Here is a 19,495-nt window from a genome sequence, read left to right on the forward strand (position 1 = left end):
CAGCACGGGTGTGCATGGACACATGTACGTACAGTCCAGTTGGACAGAACAGGAGCACACACGCACAGACACACGCATTAGCCTATTCCCTCCATCCACACAAACCATCCATTAGTTTCAAAAAATAGCACCTTTCCACACTGGGGGGATTAAAATGCATCTTTAGCTTAATTCCTCGGAATACAATCTTCCATCTTAAAATAGTGATTTGGCACAGACGCTGCTATCATCACAAGCAAATATGTTCCAGGAAAAAATGCGAGTGTCTCCTCAGGCTGCATTATAATCTATTAAATAACAAAGTAGAATAAAATACTTTAATGTTTCAGTTACACGAACGCCCACTAGTCCCACAGCTGCGCTGCAGGGAGGCTCCCGCAGTCGGTTTTCCCCGTGGGCCAGGGGGCTCCTGGCCAACGGAAGCCCGCAACTGTGCGCATTTACCGCAGCCCTCCCTCGGAGCCCCGACTCCTTTCTGATCTGACCCGGTGTGAGAGAATCAGGGAGGGCTGGGCCTCAAAACACCAGCGGGCAGAAGCAGGGGAGGTCCTGGAAACCTGCGAGGCCAGGACGGCCTGCCAAGCCGGTGGACTCCCCGCACCTGCTGGTGGACCCTCTGCACCCGCCGGGCCGCGCGCTGGGCGCCCCCCACCCTGGCCTGGAACACGGACAGCCTTCCTTTCGCTGGGCCTGGCGGGCTACACGTGGCCTCCTCGGCTCCGCTTCCTCTGCCGCCGCCGCCGGGGCCGGGTGCCCTTGCCGGGGGGCCCGGGCAGGCCGCCGCGGAGCCCGGCCCCGCTCTGCAGCAGCCGCACCATCTCGTGGTCCTTGGGGTCCAGCACGCGCGGCAGGAACAGGGAGGACTTCTGGGTGCGGCGTGTCTTGAAGCCCCTGCGGGGCCGGCCCTTGCCGTTGACGGACACATACCACAGTCTCTCGGCGCTGGGCTGGCGCTGGGCCCCTGGGCCGCTGGGCGCCGTGCGGTACAGCCGCGAGGCGTACGTGTTGTAGCCCAGCTCGTGGATCCGCTCCACGAACTCACACTCGGCGTTGTAGCTCTCCTGTGGGGCCGGGACATCTCTGTCAACTGCTGGGGAGGTCGCGGAGGCCCCCACAGGAGGCTGGGGACTGGGTCTCAGGGGTCCCCCTGTCCCTTCACCTATCTTTCCTTTACCCCTCCCTCCTGCCCCGTCCAGCACTTATCTGACCCATGACACCCATGCCTAGGCTGTGCCCGCCCTTCCTCCCAGTCTGGTGGACTCAGGTTTCCTGGGTCAACTTAAGTGTGTCCTCCTCCGGCACAGTTTCCTGAGCCCCTGGAGGGAGTGGCCCCCCAGCCCTGGCCCCTTTTGTGGACACTGACTAGGTGTGGGGGAGATGTCCCAGCACAGGGATGTGTGGCTGTCTCAGCAGAGCAGAGGCAGGGCCTGCCTTCAATCTCTGCGGGAGGCCTGGACATCAGCAGGATGTCTGATCACAGAAACAGGATGGCACCCAGACTGCTTTTGGAAAATGTGCATGAAAGAGAAAAGAAATGAAGACTGGGAAGAGGACGGGAAGGGGTCTGGCGGGGTTTTCATGAGCCTGGCTTCTCCATTAAATTGGAGCATAGGTCCTGACTCTGGGCCTTGAACTCTGAGAGTAGCTGCCTGGCCTCGGGGTCCTTGCCCCACGCACATGGAGCAGAAGCCAGGAGCACAGACACTGCTGTAGTCAGGGCAGCCCAGGCGTGGGGGTGTCCCCACACAAGTGGGATGTAGAGGAGACCACTGCTGGGAGAGAGGAGCGGGGACCCATGTGGGCCAGGGACAGGCTAGGAAGCATGGGCCGGGCCTGGGTCCCTGGCTTCTCTGAGACAGGCATCCAGAGGAGAGAAGCACAGACTCATAACTCAAGGGACTTGAGTTACCTAGTGGGTTGCCCCCGAGTTGGGGGGTAGTAAGTCTGACTCACACCAACCCAGGTGTGGCCTCAGTCTGAGCTGGAGGCAGGTGAGCATGCCAAGTACCCCTGGGGCTTCCCTTGCACGCTGTGGGGGTCAGTGCTGGGGGGCAGGGGGAGGTGGGCAGTACGAGCCCAAGACCCTCATGGTCTGTCTCCATCTGTAGAGGGGGAAGGAGGCTGCTACCGAGTGCAGGTGGCCCATTCTCAGGGAGGCCACAGGCTGGTCGGGGCCAGACCCACGAACTGGGCAGCCTGTGACCTGGCACCCTGAGCCCACCCACTCACCCCCAGACGGCCCCTGATCCCCACACTATGAGGAATTGAGCACAGACCAGAAGAGCATCATAACCTGGGATCTGGGGTCTGCCACCACCCCAGGCCTGGTCTTCGTCAGTGGCATCTGTACCGTGACCCAGGGCATTCTGGGCATCCCCTGAGGGATGGGAGAGCAGAGAGGGCTTGAGGTTATGGGGAGAGGCATCCCCCACTCCCACTTAGCTGGAGCACCCCATCCTTCTCTCTGGACTTGTACTTCATCGGGAAAGAGGTGTTTGGTGCTCATTGTGCTTCATCTGGGTCAGGTGAGCCAGATGCCTACACTAGTGTCTGGTCCCCACACTCAGCTGTCAGGACCTCGGGGCAGAGCAGGCTCCTCTCCCAGGCCTCTCTGTGCCATGGCCGAGGCCCAGGAGTCAGGAAGCAGAGAGTGGCCTTTCTCGCTTCAGAGGCGCTTTGTGGGACAACTGAAGGGGACCCAGTCTTGTAAGCCTCAAAGAGTGAAGAGTGCAAGCCCTCTGGAGGGCATCCTGGGGGAGGCAGAGCCTGTACCTCAGAGGGGCTCCTAGAGAGGTCGGGATGACGAGGACGAAGCTGTCGGCTCAGGAACAGGGGCATAGACGCTAGGGCACCCCAGCCATGACTTACGGCAGCGAAAGTTCCCAACACCTCTCTGGTTCCTGCTGTCCCACCCCAGACCCTCTGCCCCACAAGGGCCTTCCCTCCAGTCACTCCCACCCACTGGTGCCACCTGCCGAAGTGCTGCTTGTCACTGCCTGACCTCAACCTTGGGGAGGCTGCCCTTCCTTCTCAGGCTCGGCTAGCATTTGGAGCTGCTCCAGGAAAGCCAGCCTGGGGCCGTGTGGGGGTGGCTGGCACGGCTGCTACCCCAGCTGGTGCTGAGCCCCAGCGGACCAGGCAGGGGTTGTGCTGGAGTATGGAGGAAGTATGGCCAAGGACTGAGGAGGATGCTGCTGAGAGAGACCTTCCCAATGAGGTGACATTTAGGGGAGAGTCATTTGGGAGAGATGGGCACTTTCTAGGGGGCATTTCTGATGGGGGCATTCCAATCTGGGCAAAGCATGGAAGGGTGACCAGCACAGCTTGTTCTGGAGAACCCAGAGAAGTTCCAGAGGCTGCGGTGGGAATGATGGTAGAAGGTAGAAGCAGAAGACGGTCGGTCTGGGCAGCTCCTGTGGGGGCCAAGGCACCTGGGTGATAACCTGGGGGGTGATGGCACTCCTGGAGGCCATGACAGCAGCGGATTCACATTTTAGTAAGATCCTGATTTAGTAAGATCCTGAAGATCTAACTAGAGAGAGTGTGGCATATGGTAAATGCCCATGGGTCTAGCGAATGAAAGGATGAACACCAGATGGATGGATGGATGGAGGAAGGAAGGAAAGAAGGAAAGAAGGAAGGAGGAAGGAAAGAAGGATGGAAGGAGGAAGGAAGGACACAGGAAGGAAGGTTTGAAGGAAGGAGGGAGGGAGGGAGGGAGGGAGGGAGGAAGGAAGGAAGGAAGGAAGGAAGGAAGGAAGGAAGGAAGGAATTAAAAAGGTCAGAAGGAAGGAAGGAAGGAGAGAGGGAGAGAGGAAGGAAGGAAGGAAGGAAGGAAGGAAGGAAGGAAGGAAGGAAGGAAGGAAGGGAACAAGGAAGGGCAGAGGAATTAAGGAAGAAGGAAGGAAGGACAGAAGGAAGGAAAGAAGGAAGGAGGAAGGAAGGAGGGAGGAAGGAAGGTCAGAAGGAAGGTTGGAAGGAAGGAAGGAGGAAGGAAGGGCAGAGGAAAGAAGGAAGGAAGGACAGAAGGAAGGCAGGAAGGCAGGAAGGCAGGAAGGAAGGAAGAAAGGAAGGAAGGGAGGAAGGAAAGAGGGAGGAAAGCCAGCACTGTCAGTTCTCAGTGACAGCAGCCACAGGTAGACTCGGACCCACTGGGATCCCCCAGATCATGCTTTGATCGTACCCCAAAGCCTTGGGTCCCCCACGGAGGAAGTGCGGAAGTCCTTAGGCTTCCCCGTCTGATTCAGCCCTCAGCCCTCCCTGCCCAATCTATGAACTTCCCAGGGGGGATGGAGGGCCCCCGGGACCAGCAGGACCTGCATCATCCTTGCCAAGCAACAAGAACTCCTCACCGGGGCCCCTCTCCATAAGGGACGCGGGTGTCTGCAGGTGGCCTAAGGCCACTTCAGGAATGGAAAGTCAGTTCTGCCCCCTGGGCCCCAGCGGCACAGGGCTGAGGCTCTGGGAGAGCCAGAGTCCACCTCAAGAAAATGTTATAACGGCCCCCGGCCCAAGGGCACGTCCTTAAAAGCCACAGTTGGTGTTTGCAGACTCTGGGAGCACCCGCAGGAGACGCTGGGCACCAGAGGGTCCCTGATTTTGTATTAAGTAGCCCCTGGGTCAGAGAAAACAAATGGGCGCATCCCAACTTTTGCTTTTCCTTTAGCAAAACAGAAAAAAACAAAAACAAAACAAAACAAAACAAAAAACCCAACTGTGATAAAAGAAGCAGCTTAAAGGAGTGTTTTCCGGCATCTGTTCCTGCTCACATTTCGCCCAACTTCCGAAGGGGCAGGGAGAGGCTGGCATGTGTCCCCTGCCAGCAGGCTGAGTGGAGCGAGGGGGTGCAGGGAGATGGTCCTCGGGCTGCGTCGTCTAGGCTACATGCGGATGGAAAACCTCTCATTGCCCAAGGAGGTATCAGCCGAATTGCACGTAATGACTAGTTGGAGGTAGCAAATTTCCTGGTTACATGCATTTTACTCCGTGCATCCCCGCCTCTGCCCTTGAGGGAAGGACACTGCCAATGCCCACAAAGTCATGGGACCCTTTTCTGATGCAGAGGCCTCGGGCGGTGTACAGACTGGGTTCCAAATCCATGTGCCTGGGACACGGGTCCTGGGTCCCTTCTGTGTTCGGTCCTAAGAACTAACAGCTCTTGCCTTTCCATCCTGGGGAGAACTGGCTGTGCCATGCCCTGCCTGCCTCTCTCCTCCCTCCAGGAAGGCACAGAAAAGCTTTGCCCAATACACAGTCACGCTGTGCCCTAAGGCTCACTGGGTCCGTTTATTTTAGTGGAAATTCGGGGAAAAATCTCCGCCTTGTTCTCAGCCACCTTGAGAAAATGTTTGGAGGTGCATTTTTTGACCCAATGGCACTGGAGAACATAAGTCTCATCCCCGGGGGTGGGGGGTCCTCCCTGTGGGCCATGCTCCAAGCCAATCAAACTGGCAGCTGCCTCCAACAGAAGCAGCTGAAGCAGCATGGGTGTCGAGACCCGGGGCCTGAGATTCTCGTCCAGCTGGGGTCCTGTGGATCCCTGGACAAAGCATGATACTGCCCATGTCCCCTCTGTCCCCTGAAGAGACGTCCAAGGGAGATGGCTGCCCTGCACGCACGCGTGCCTGCAGGAGAGGTAGGACTCACCGAAGCGTAGAGCCGCCCCCTCTTGTTCATGGCCAGGTACCGCCCGGAGAAGAGCCCCTTGATGGCCACGATGCCCACCTCCACCGCCGTCATCTCCAGGATACCTGGGAAGAGTTGTGGAGGCTCATCACTCCCTGCACCTCACATACAGCCCAGTGCTGGGTGCGGATGGCTGAGCACCCACTGGTCCGGCCCAAAGACGCACCCAGGCCTGGGGAGGGAAACACACACACACACTCTGGGGGGAGGTGGGTGATGACTTGGGAAGTTCAGGGGAAGGAAAAATCACTGGGTGGGCGATGAAACAAGAGCAGGGAAGGCTTGTCCACGGAGAATTCAAACACGGGAGGAACTAACAGAACTAGCATTTCTACGTGCCGACTCTGCCAGGGACTGAGGTCCTGCAGGATGTGGAGTTTACTGGAGCCTTACAACACCTTGTGAGTCAGTTTCCTGATCTGACACACACACCAGCTGAGGCTGCTGAGGTGAGGTGACCTTCCCAAGACCACACATAAGGGTGTGAGCTGGAACTCGAGCCCCAGCTGCAGATCCAGCATCCGGGCTCTCCCACTGCACTGAAGGGTCTGAGCAGCCTGGGGCAGGGGTGAAGCTGGGGCCCTTCATGAAGTCAGTTGATAATACAATCCACGCACTGCATCATAACTCACTGGCCGTGGTCCTGGGCAGGAGGTACTGGTCCAGGGCAGGGTCCAAACAGGACACAGGGTGTTAGCGGGAAGTGGGGTTAGACCCTGGAGTTCGCAGAGGGAAGCTCCCCGGGCTCTCCCACTCCCCACTGCAGGTAAGGACATTTCAGTCTCCCCTACCCTTCCCTCTGGACACAGGAGTGCTTTTTCACTGGAGGTCCTCCAACAAAGGCCTGAGTAGGGCCATTGTCCCCCTAGAAGGGCTCCTGGGGTGCTGGAGCCACAGAGATGCCCTCTCCAGGGGGCACCTCTCTGGGAGCGCCCCTGACCGCCCCAGCAAGGCAGCAATCTCAGGACCCAGACTCCTGCCCCTGGAGGTGCCTGGGGACCTAGGTCTCCCGGGTCTACAGGACTCAGGCTGGGTGGATTCCAAGGAGCCGCTGGGTCACCAGAAAGGCGCATGTCTGGATGTCGGACAGGGGTGGTCGAGGACATGTGCCCTCCTCCGACTCCAGGACGCCTGCCTTGGATACCCAGAGAATTCTGATGCTCTGGGACTCTGAGGGAGTCTGGATTTGAGAGCACCGGGGTGTTGCTGTGAGAGGAGCCCCATTCCGTGCATGGGGACGCCCAGGACATGGCTCCAACCCAACGCATTCAGCTCCAGAGGTGTCCTCCCAAGATGCCCTCCCAGGGCTGCGACTGACTGTCCTGGGGGAAGCAGTGGTTTCCCGCGAGGCCTTCAATCCACCTCACCCCCTCCCACCCTCGGCCGTGGGATGCAGCAGGCGACCGGCCTCTGGCCCGGCTTGTAGGCTCCCCACCGCTTTCCTGCTGCGTCCAGAGCTCGGGCCTCCTGCTCCCCGCCAAGCGGAGCTGCTTCAGTGCCGGGCTCCGGGATCCCCTCCAGGAGTCTCTGCACGAGCCCGGCCCGCGCAGCCAGAGGAGCCAAACCCTGGGGCCCCGCGGACCTCCGGGGGCGGGAGCGCCAGGCGGGCCGTCGGGCCGGGGCGGCCGCAGACCTGTGCCCCCAGACCTGGGCGGGCGTCCCTCCGGCGCCCCCTCCAATTCCGCCGCCCCCATCCCCTGGCGGCGCGCCCCCCTGCCTGCGGCTCCGCGCTTCTGGCCGGGGATGGCTCTACCCGCCGCAGCCCGGAGCCGCGCTCGGCCCGCCGAGGGTCTTGGGGAGGAGGCCTCGGGGCGGCCCCTTGGGCGGCCGCGATGCAGCAGGGCGGAGGGTCGGCAGGGCGCCCCGGGGTCCGCGGGAGGACAAGTCATCAAAATAATAAAGAAAATGATAAATGCCTCGTCCACCGCCTTTCCTCCGAGGAACTCAAAGGGCTGGAACGTGTCAGGACCACCGAACCCCTCCGAGCGGGAGCCCCCGGGCCGCGCCGCCGTCCGCGCGTCCCCTCGGACCCGAGACCCCCGCGCCCCCTGCGCTGCCCTCCCCGACGCGAGGGGTGGGCCGGGGACCCCGCGGGGCGCCCCCCGGCCGGCTCTCCGCGCCGTGGGCGCGCCGACCCCGAGCGGGCGCGGCTCCCAGGGACCCCGCCGCTGCCCGCGGGCCGGTACTCACTGTAGGCGCTGTTTTCCAGGCTGCCGTTGACGCGGCCGCTCGGGTGCAGCTGGAGGTGGTACTTGGTGGCGCAGTAGAGCTTGCGGCGCCGGGGCGCCCCGCCGAGGTGCTCGTAGACGCCGCCGCGGCCGCCCGCATCGCGCCGCAGTCGCGCCCCGGGACCCGCGGCCGGCCAGCCGGGCTCCAGCAGGCTGAGCAGCAGGAGCCAGATCAGGCCCATCGTGGCATCGCGCCCGCCCCGCGGCGGCGGCGGCTGCAGGCGAGCGCGGCGCCCATGGAAGGGGCGGCGGGGCCGAGGCGAGGCGCTGCGAGCCGGCTCCCGAGCCAGGCGGTGCCGACTGGGGCTCCGCGGCGGGTGGGGGAGGGGAGGGGCGGGGAGGGGCGGGAGGGAGCCGAGGTGGGGGGAGAGCCAGAGAAAGCAGGGGGAGACCGAGAGAGGGAGAGGCAGAGGCACCTCCTTTAATTTTCACCGAGGATCGGGTGAAATTTCCGTTGCTGCGCAAAGCGCTGAAAGAAAAGACGGTTCGGCAACAAAAGGCCGACGTGGTCCCCAGGCGGAGGCGCGGGGGGCGGGGAGCCCGGCGGGGCGCGGGGCGCGGGGCGCGGGGCGCGGGGCGCGGGGCGCGGGGTGCCGGGTGCCGGGTGCGGGGCGCGGGGCGAGGGCCGGGGCCGTCCGCGCACTCTCGCCCCCCGCGCAGCGCCGTCGAGCCGCGGCTCCGCTCCGCCGTGCGCCCCGCGCCCCCGCGCGCCCTCCGGGCTCTGAAAGGTCCCTTCCCGCCCCTCCCCCGCCCCCTCCCCCAGGCCAATTATGCCTCCGAAAATTATAGACCCAGGCCTCGAGGCGGCCGCCCCAGGCCCTGTCACCCCCTCCCGCCCCCCATCAATCCCCGGCACAATGGGAGCGCCGATGACGGATGTCCGCGGAAGCAACTCGCGGGGAAGTCGCGCTGACAGTCGCCCATTAGAGGCGGTGCATAATGAAGGCGGCCGCAGAGGGCGGCGGCGGAGAGGCCCCGGGCGGGCGCGGGCGCGCGTGGGGGCCCCCGGGGTCGGGGGTGCTCCCGGGGCTGCCCGCCCGAACCTGGACGTAGTGCTGCGGGCCTGAGGGAGGTGCAGGGTGGTGCTGCGCACCGCGATCCCCAGGGCGAGGCTGGCTCTCGTCTGGCTCCCGTCGGGCGGGCCTCTGAGGGTCCTGTCCCTGCAGCCGGCGGCCCGAGAGGGGCCTGGGGACCAGAGAGGGGTTGGGGAGAGCCAGAGGAAGGGGCGCGGCGCCAGAGGGCCCCGGGGAGCGGGAGAGCCGGCCGCGAAGAGAAAGACAGACAGACAGACCCAGTAGCAGAGACAGAGGCAAGAGATTCCAGGAATGATCTGAGAAAAAGCCTGAGGAATCTGGTGACCACAGAGGAAGGAGAGGAAAGAGGGGAGAAGTGGCGGGAGAGGTCGGATATCCCTGCGGAGGTGGGAGCTGCAGGGTAGAGGCCCCTGGGTGGCCCCCGGACTGAGTGGGGACCCTAGCCCCTAGGGATCCCAGTGAAGGACTGTGGGTATAGCGCTGGGAAAAGCCACAACCCGCCTCCCTCCTCTTCGCAGCCCTGGCTTCCACCTCCAGCAGCCCCCCTGGCCAGAAGCTGCTCAGACACAGACTCGCAGGCTCAACTCAAGCAAGGGAGCTCACCCATGGAGGCCAGGGGTCTACTGGGGGCCAGTGCTCTAGGCCACTGCCTCGGCTCCAAGTCTGGTGGCTCTGGGATGGGCTGGATGGGCTGGCATCCCTCCTTCCTTCCACAGGCATCAGGATTTGCAACCTTGGTCCTTGCTAGGGGAAGGGCAGGTGTGCAGGGCACCAGGGGGTCCCCCCAGCTGCAGGAATGAACACACTCCACTGGGACCTTTCTTACCACCCTGGCCTAACCCAAATAGAGCAGCATGTCCCCAGTGAGCCCACCTCAGCATGCCCAGGGCCTGAGTGACCCTGGGGGGTGCAGTGGGGTACTCGCAGGGCATCATCCGGCACCTCAATCCCTGAGGTGGTGACTCCAGGCCAGAATCTGTCTAGTTAGACCTGTGAACAAACTAAAGTTCAGGCCACTGATTGTTAGAGCCTCAGACTTTTATCCAGGTGCCTGCTTGACAGAGGATGGAGGACAGCCTCCAGGCAGCCCCCAAGGGGCAGAGCCAAGAGGGGAACTTACTCATTGGGGCTCCACTCCCAGACCTGGCCTGCGATTGCACACAGCAGCTCCTCAGTACAGTATTCCTTGAGTGAATGAATGAATGAATGAATGGCCACGCAGCCTTGCCCCTCAGAGATGCTGGGTCCTCATGTATAAAATGCCTCAAATGCAGTGGAACTCAGCAGAATTAGTACCGCAAAGGTCCCTGCCACCATATGGGCCCAGACCATGCCCCATCAACAGGGACCATAGTTTCTTATGCAGACCAGGATGGCTCTGAGAGCGAAATAGAGCGGTATTGGCAGTCGTGAGGGGACAGCAGGGTGCCCATGGCTGGAAGTCCCTTCCGGGGGACCTGGCTCGCATATGCATTTTTGTCAGTGTGACTTCTCTGAGGCAGCAAAGCTTTCTGGGCCATGTTTTCTCCTCTTCCCAGGATCCTGGTGTTGGCCTCTACCCTGCAGTTGGAGGGAGCTGTCTTCTCCCCACTACCACCACCTTCTGCCAGTGCTAGGGGGCACTTGCCCACCCGCTTGCACCCCACTGCTCACAGCCTCTCCCTCCAGCATCCAGGTTTTGCTCACCAATCTCATCATCTAGAGCTCCCCGCCCCAGTGTTTCCTGGCCCGGGAAGCACCCCAGCCCCCCCCCCGCCCCAGGCCTGGGCCTGGCTCCAGACCTAGATGCTTGGGCCCTGCTGAGGGATGGGTGCCTGATGTCAAGGTGTCTTCCTGGCAAGGCAGGGATCTCATGCACGAAGTCTTTCGGGGGTGGGCTGTGCTGTGCTGGGGCAGCCGCACGACCCACACTGTAGCGACCTCTACCCCTCCCCCTCCACTTCGGAACCAGGTGGGGGGTGTGTAATGTGGTAATAGCGACCCTGTTAATTGCTTCCAAATGGTCACTGCTGCCATTTGACTAATTGGTCTCTTCCAGACCCCAGCATGGGCACCCCCAGGCCTGGTCCTAGCCCCCGCTTCACCACCAGCTCCCAGTCCTCAAGACCTCTGCTGTGGGTGCCCTCACCCCCGGATCACCCCCCAGCCCTATAGGGTCCCTGGGTCACCCCCTGTGAGCCCAGCCCCAGGTCCAGGGAGGTCCCCACACCTCCAATCCTTTACCCTAGAAAGGGAGCCAGGGGATGGGAGGGGACAGAGAACAGTGTCCTGTGATGTGGTCCCTGCCTGCCAACTGGGGCAACCATCAGATGTGGTGCTGGCTCCAGGCCTCGAACTCACTCTAATGAGGCCCCCCAAGAGCAGTGGGAGAGGGACCTGGCCTGAGTGTGGCTGCCTGGAGCCGGTGGGCTCTGCACTCAGGGAGGTCACACAGCTGGGAGGCAAGGCGGAGAGACTGGGGCCTCCATCTGTAGGCCTCAGCTTGGGCATCTGGCCCTTCATCACCTAGTAGGCTGTGGGGTTCAGGGCCTAAGCAGGCGGCAGGTGGCGGGGGGGTCCTTGCTTTCGATGTCTTTTTTCCTTCTGGTTAAGCTAGAAGCCAGGAAGAAGCAGGGGTAGTACCTGAAGGCAGGTATCCAACCAGTGCCAGGTCTCTGCCTCTGCCTCTGGGAAGACCAGCTGGCTGCCCCCCTCACCCTTAAGGGCAGAGCTAGGTCCCAGCGCCGGGCAGGAGCCCACCAGTCGGGGGGCATAGCTCTTCCTTGAGGGTGCTCCAAGATGGTACCTGGCATTTGACATTAGCCACATGTCCCAGGAACCCTGGGCTGGAGGGGTTGTGGGGCTACTGGCTCCCCAGGGGGCTTGAACACTGCCTGTGGCAAGTATGTGCACTTTCCCCACTTTCCTAAGTGCCTGCAGGACCTCAGGTTGGGTCCAGCTTCTGATGGCGTCGCAGGCCAGGAGCATAGCGGCTCACCAAGGAGGCAAATGAGAGACCCAGTCTTGTAGTCTGGAGGCTTAGTGCTGCAACCACCCAAGCTGAATCTTTTGAAAATTTTGTTTCTATTTTTTAACTTTAAAGATTTTATTTGTTCATTTGAGAGCTAGAAGGAACACAGACGGAGAGGAAGAAGCAGGCTCCCCGCTGAGCAAGGATGTGGGGCTCGACCTCAGGACCCAGGATTATGACCTGAGCTGAAGGCAGATGCTTCACACCCTGAGCCACCCAAGCACCTCTATTTTTTAACTTTAAAGAGCTTTATTGAGCTATAATTCACATAACCCTATAATTCACCCATTTAAAGAGTACAACTCGGTAGTTTTACTTTGTCCACAGAGCTGCATCCAACCCCAGAGTCCATTTTCTTCTCCCCAGAAAGAAGCCCCATGCCTTCAGCTACCACCCCCTATTTCTCCATCCTCCCTCAGCCCTGGGCAACACTCATCTACTGCCTGTCTCGACGGAGTTCCCTGTTTGAGACATTTCATCTAAATAGACTCATATAGGGACGTCTGGGTGGCTCAGTCGGTTGGGCGTCTGCCTTCATCTCAGGTCATGATCCATAGTCACACACAGAGAGAGAGAGAGAGAGAGAGGCAGAGAGAGAAGCAGGCTCCATGCACCGGGAGCCCGACGTGGGATTCGATCCCAGGTCTCCAGGATCGCGCCCTGGGCCAAAGGCAGGCGCTAAACTGCTGCGCCACCCAGGGATCCCGCTTTTACTCCTTTTTAAGGGAGGGCTGAGTAATACTCCATCATGTGGATGTTCTGTGTTTGTCGATCCATTCTGTTCATCTGCTGATGGATTTGGAGGCTCCTGCCGGGTGGTTTGGCTATTGTGAAACTGCACGCTACATCTGAAAGGAGACAGAAGAATTCTTTTGGGATCAAGAGGGACGGGCATACAGCTCAGGTTGCCCTCGTTGTCCGGTACGACACCCAGGGCAACTGCTGACCTGTGTACCCCTGTGCGCCTGGACAGCACACGGAGTGGCCGGAGTGACCAGGGCAGCACGGCCTCCGGGATCTATGATCTCTTTGTGCCCCAGCCTCCAGGTCTGTGAGAAGAGGGACTGTCACCCCCACCGCATGCACGGTTGACCCTTGAACAACTCGGGGTTACCAGTGTCAACTTCCCCCAGGCCTTTGAAAATCCAAGTATAGGGATCCCTGGGTGGCGCAGCGGTTTGGCGCCTGCCTTTGGCCCGGGGCGTGATCCTGGAGACCCGGGATCGAATCCCACGTCAGGCTCCCTGCATGGAGCCTGCTTCTCCCTCTACCTGTGTCTCTGCCTCTCTGTCTCTCTCTGTGTGACTATCATGAATAAATAAATAAAATCTTTAAAAAAAAAAAAAAAGAAAGAAAGAAAATCCAAGTATAACTTTTTGACTCCGAAACTTAACTATGAGCAGCCTACCATTGACTGGTATTAAGAAAATATGTGTTTCTGTAAAAAAAATACAGCATGGTGCTGTGAATGTATTTTCTCTTCCTTATGACTTTCTTTTTTTTTTTTTAATTTTATTTATTTATTCATGGGACACACAGAGAGAGGCAGAGACATAGGCAGAGGGAGAAGCAGGCTCCCTGCCAGGAGTCCAATGTGAGACTTGATTCCGGATCCCAGGATCATGCCCTGAGCCAAAGGCAGAGGCTCAACCGCTGAGCCACCCAGGCATCCCCCTTATGATTTTCTTAATACCATTTTCTTCTCTCTAGGTCGCTTTATTGGAAGCGTACCGTGTAGAATACATGCCACACACCTTGACAGAGGCCCCAGGAGGAGCCCGTCCTGCCCACGCCTGTGTCTCGGGCTTCGACCTCCAGGCCCCAGGGGCAGTGAGGGCAGTTGTTCAAGCCCTCAGCTGCAGCCTGAGCTGACACATGCAGCCCCACGGCGTGTTGTCCTGCCCTATCCCCTAGTCACCTTTGGAGATGGTGTGTGGAGGCCCTTCTGATCACTTGTGGTGGTGCAGGTGTGGGCAGGGCGGGGTCCTCCTGGGGCCTCTGTGTGTGTGTGGTGTGTGTGTGGACGGCCATGCTCTCCCTGGGTCCTCATGGGGTCATCCCTCCATGCATGTCTGTGTCCTGATCCCCTTTTCTCATTAGGATCCCAGTCACACTGGATCAGGGCCACCCCAGTGATCCCGTCTTACCTTAATTGACATTGAAAGACCTTGTCTCCAAATACAGTCTGAGGTGCTGGGAGTTATAACTTAACCTAGGAATTTGGGGGACACAGTTCAACCCATAAGAAATGCTAACAATGAGGTGTACCCCAGGCCTGCTGGTGGCATGGGAGGAGCGGGAGCTGGGGCTGCGAATGGCACCCCCTTCCATGTGGACTGGCTGAGCCTGTTAAGAGCTTTGGGAGCTTATCCACACCCACAAAATCACTCCTGCCCCCCACTCTGGCCTTGAGGACTGTGGGTCCCTCCATCCCATGCATCCTTTCCTTCTAGAAACCCCTGCTATTCCAGCAGGACCCAGGGCATGACACCCCACATCTGTCGCCTCCCCTGGTAGAGCTAGTCTCCCCTGCTCCCACATGCCATCTGACTCTATGGCCCTTTGGGGTCAGACTCCCACTGCTCCCCGCTCAGGAAGAGGCCCTGTCCTGTCCATGGCAGCACCATCCTCGTGGGTGTGAGCTCGTGGCAGGAGGCAGAGCGTGGAGCTGAGCAGTGTGGGGCAGCCAGTGGAGGGCAGGGGCATATTGAGGAGTGCTCTGAAGGTGCTGGCAGGGAGGATCCCCGGCTCCCCCCGCCCCGGGACCCTGGTATGTTCCTATCTGCACCTTCGTGTCCCCCAGCACTTCCCAGCACTGCTGGGTCCAGAGTCTGCTGTGCAAAAGAGGCCGTTTCATGGCCTTCACGTGGCCACCTACTGCAGGCTTGCAATATAAACATGAGAGCCAGCATCAGTGGGCTCCAGAATGCTCCAGAATCCCCACTGCTCTGTTCACTGTCCGATCCAAGCTTCCCGAACGCAGGCAGGGTATCTGCCCTTTTGCTTTCCAGGTCAGGGCTCCACAGGCCCTGCCTTAGTCTCCTGAGCCAGGAGAAGCCGAGGAGCTGGGCCCCGGGGGATGAGTGGCCCAGGATCGAGTTCTTGGGGCCAAGGACTGACCTGGCCATGGGACCCTGGGATCTCGAGTGGCCTGTGTCCCCAGGGACCAGCCATGTACACCCAAGCTGGGGGGACTCCTAGTTGCTCCCAGCTTCTGAGGAGTCTGAAGGCCTCCAGCCCTCTCTAGTGGATGCCGGCCAGGGTAGCCCCGCAGACCACAGCCCCAGGGGCATGGGCAATTTCTGGGGATGCGCCTTCCCTTCCCTTCCCTTCCCCCTCTGAGCCAGGTCCAGCTCCACCTGCCCCACCCATCAAAGTCAAGCCCTTAAGATGTGGCTGCCCCAAGCTGCCCTTAATCTTGTGGTTGCCAGGCCTGGGCTGGTGCCGGATGTGTCCGTGCTGCGGGAGCCACGGTCCAGCAAAGGCAGTGAGGGAGCGAGGTCAGGGAAGAGCTGGCTGGCACACACTTGTTAAGGGGAAACACTTCTCATTTCCCAACTTCAAGGCTGAGCAGGGGCTCCTTCTTCACCCCCCTGGCTGCCGTCTTCAGCAGAGCAAGAGAGCCTCCTGTCTCCTTGGCCACCAGCTGCCCGGCTCGCTGCCAGGGCAGCCTGCAAGCCCGCGAAGCTCCCACTCGGTGTGGTCCGGGCCCTGCCTGGCTCCCCGGCTCCTCCCCTGACCCTTGGCCTCAGCCAGTGAGCTTCTCTCGGTCCCAGGAGCCATGGCACTGCCCCTCCTGGGGGACTCTGGCTTCCTCAGTGTTCTGCTCCCATGTTGACTGGTTTAGACTCTTTTGTACTTGGCAGTCCAGTTGCGAGAGACCCTCCTTGGACGACCCTGCACCCCCACCCCTGCTGCCACTTCCTCTGGTGAGGCTGGGGTCCCTCCTCTTCCCAGTTCCCTGCCTCGTGGGAGGGCAGCTGTGGGTCCATCTCATCCACGGGCTGTGAGGGCCAAAGGAGGCCGGACTGGTCTGCTTTTCTCTGCTCCCTCAAAGCCCCGCAGACAATGAACGAATGAATGAGATCGCAGCATCCCTTGGCCTGACCCTGTTGATCATCTGAGCGGCACAGCGGAGGAGGAGGTTCTCACACGGACACTGCCAATGCTGGCCCGTGGGCAGCCGGCGACAGAGCAGCATCGTCCCCTCCCGCTGCCTGGGAGGGTGGGGTGGCCCCTGGGAGCCCCTATTTCCAAGAGGGGTGGAAGGGGATTTCTGGAACATTTGATCTGCCAAAACTCGTGAAAAATTGCGTACTAGGAAACCTCCCATCTAAGAACTACTCACCAGAGCGTATTGCTGACTCAAAGGCACTTTTTAACCCGGAAGGAGTCTGTCTCGCAGGGAGGGCCATCAGGGCAGCTGCAGAGACCAGGAGTGAGGCACAGGTGCGTGCTGCAGTGTCAGAGGGCGTGCATCCCAGGGCCACGGCCTGAGGGACATCAGGCAGTTCTGCAACAGCATCTCCTTGCTCTAGGGATCCCACAACATTCATAAAGAAATCTGGTTAAGAAGGTCCCCGGCAAGACCATTCACCCGGAAGGGTATCAAAGCAGAAGCAACCAAATCACGCAGCTGGTGAGGGAGCCCACGGCGTGGGTCAGGCATGCGGAGGGCAATCCCACCCTCCACTCAGCTCTTGGAGGAGTCGGGGTATGCAGGGCTGCCCTGCAGCAGAGGCAGAGACACTGGCGTCAGAACCAGGCAGGGAGAGGGTGAGGGGCAGTGGGCACCACGGCTGGAGGCCCGGGCGGCATGAGCACGCCCTGTGTCAGCCCTGGGGCTGGGTTCAGACCCCCACCACGTTGCTGTCAGGTCCCTATTCTCTTCCACCCATCGACACCGCCCTGGAGCAGGAAACCCGAAGGCCAAGCACCCCCTTGCAGATTGCTTAGGTGGATGCTTCAGAACAACCCGGAGCCTTCGGCTCTCCCCTCAGCATCAGAGGCCGTGATCTAGTGCATAGACCTGGACGGGGCTCCTTGGGGACACCGGGCCCTAGACCCACCCTCCCACTGTACACACAGAACCCTGATGCCACCAGATGAAATTGCTCTAAGACGGACGGATGGACGGACAGACAGACGGACCGGCTTCAGCAAAGCCCCCACTTGACTTAAGAGGAGAACTTGGGGCCCACACGGATGCGGCCGTGGCTGGGTGGACGCTGCACAATGTAGCTAATTGGCCTCAACATTGTTCTCTCTCAGATTTTAAATCCTTTTAGCAGCAGATTTTGTGACAATGGGCTGAGCTCCGGGGCGGTCATTAGGCTGGTGGTAAGCAGGGCCACTCCTGGGCCCGAGTCTCATTACTGAGTTGCTTGGAGGTGCCGTGTGTCTCTCCCGGGGACATGCGCTCCATGTAAAGAGTGTCTCTGAGCTACCAGGACATGTTCCGTATGGGTGGTCAGCGGCCCTCACAAAGGAGACCTTCCCTGAGGCTTGGGGTTCTCAATCCAGAAGGTTCTTCACCAGCTCTTGGGCTCGTTTGCTCTGGGTGAAAAGCGGCACCAGAATCCAGGTTAACACCCTTGACCTTTGCCCCTCACGTGGCACCTGTTCTCAGGGCAGAGACTCCTTTGGGGTGCAGGTGGGGGGCTGTGCTGGGCTGTGCTGCTCCCCCAGAGCACCGTCTTTGTCAGGAACTGGGAAAAAGCTGCCCTGTCCCCGGCCATCCTGCAGATCAGCCACAGCTGCCCTAGACGCCCCCACATCTGGCCCCTCCCCTGACCTGTGGGGCCACACAGTGCTCTCACCGGTCACCAGGTGGTGGCCTGGCTGGAGGCTCTGGGCCCAGTTACACCTGGATGAGCACAGAATTCTGCCCAAAGCCTTTGGCCTTTTGCCACCACCTGCCGCTTGAATGTGGTGCTCACAGGGGTGTGAGGAGCATGGAGCCCCTAAAACAGAGCTCCCGGGAAAGGCAGAGGAGGAAGCTCTTGTCCCCCTTCCACCAGCACCCCGCCCCGGAGCTGCGACAGCCTCATCTGGAGAGCGGTGATGTTCTCAGCTGCACTTTGATGACCACAGACGAGCTTCTAAATACAGTCTTTCTTGCACTGCGACACCATGGCATGGCAGCAAAGAGAGACCCAGGGTCCCTGCTGCTCTATCGGGTGCCTTGTCAGCACCACAGGAACCGCCTGGTGGGTGGCCCACGCGCTGGGGCAAGGGCAGGTGAGGGACTCTACCTCAGGGCCAATATCCGGGCGCCTTCTGCAAGGCCAACGTGCCAACCAGCTTGTTTTTATAGCAGCGCTATGGTGCGATCGCTCCCATACCACACCACGCACCCAGCCCCGTGGGGGCCCAGTGGGTTCTAGCAAATTCAGGGTTGTGCAGCCATCATCACCTTCAACGTTCGGGCGTTTTAGTATCCGTGAAAAACTCGATAGCCACTAGTGGTCCCCTCCTTTCTCCTAAATACCTCCCAGCCCCCAGCAAGACTGCCCATACCACAAGCTTACGTGAACTTGCCTTTCCCAAGATGTCGTACAAACAGACGGTGCAGTAGGTGGTCTTTTGGGCCAGGCCAAACTTGGTTTTGAAACATAGAAAGGGCACTCTTTGCTCCCTGGTTCCCCCCATCCTAGCACCCACTAGCCACCCACATGTAGCAGGTGGCAGGGTGGCAGGCCTAGCCTCTGAAAGTGTGTGGCCAGAGAACCTTAGGGAGGCTCTCGGGGGCTGCCCCTTTCAGACCAGCCTGGTCTAAGTCCTAAGAAATAGCGGCAGTGGTCAGTATCGTGAGTAGAGCAAGAGCCCCCCATGTGCCGCCAGGAGTGGGGTTGGAGCCTCTGTGATCCTCACCAGCAGGCCCACAGCACGGGCTGGGACCCGGCCAGGCCAGCGTTTGGTCCCACCTCTGTGTTCTTCCATGAGCTGGGCTCCCTCCTCTGCACGGCATGAGCCAAGAGCCAGGGCTGCTCCCCGAGATGCAGGGAGCCCCTTCCTCTGGCCCCTCCAACCAGAATCCCCAGCACCTGTGCTTCTCAAATCTGGGAGTTCGGTGGCAATGTAACCTTCTTCCAGTTCCACATCTGAAAAATGGGCACAGCCACAGCAATGCCCTTGGGAGGCTGTTGTGCGGATTGCACGGCAGCAAGGGGGGCACTGGCAAGCACCCCCTCTGCCTTCCCTCCCTCACTCCCTCCCCTTCCGGCCTCCCTACAGTGTCATCCTACCCCCCCACCCCCCACCCCCCACCCCCTCCCCGTGCTGGTCCACCCTCCCTGCACCCACATGGCCTCTGAGGAGAACAGGACTATGACCCATCTCCTGGTGACTCACATCCACGGAGGGATGTCACCGCTTCCCGGCCCCAGAGAGCCCAGGACCTTCCCCATCACTCCTGCCTTCCCAGCCTAGCACGGAACCTGCTTCTGCTCAGGTCAAGATTATTTTTCTTCCTCAAAGCTAAACCCACCAGAGGGCCAAAGTCCACTGGCCTCAGGCCTGGCAAATCTGCCAGCATC

The 19,495-nt window shown here is 60.3% G+C and overlaps 1 protein-coding gene across 1 annotated transcript; it reads right to left on the reverse strand.

The window, feature by feature from the left end:
- Window positions 1-303: 303 nt before the first annotated feature.
- On the reverse strand, window positions 304-8,095 carry FGF3 (fibroblast growth factor 3). The gene is made up of 3 exons (XM_077864313.1): window positions 7,876-8,095; window positions 5,647-5,750; window positions 304-1,061 (listed from the first exon to the last, which is right to left on the reverse strand). The coding sequence occupies exons 1-3, from the start codon at window positions 8,093-8,095 to the stop codon at window positions 699-701; spliced, it is 687 nt and encodes a 228-aa protein (XP_077720439.1). The 3' UTR covers window positions 304-698.
- Between the last annotated feature and the right edge of the window lie 11,400 nt (window positions 8,096-19,495).

This window comes from Canis aureus, chromosome 21 (assembly GCF_053574225.1).
Source record: "Canis aureus isolate CA01 chromosome 21, VMU_Caureus_v.1.0, whole genome shotgun sequence".
In the NCBI taxonomy this organism is placed as follows: Eukaryota; Metazoa; Chordata; class Mammalia; order Carnivora; family Canidae; genus Canis; species Canis aureus.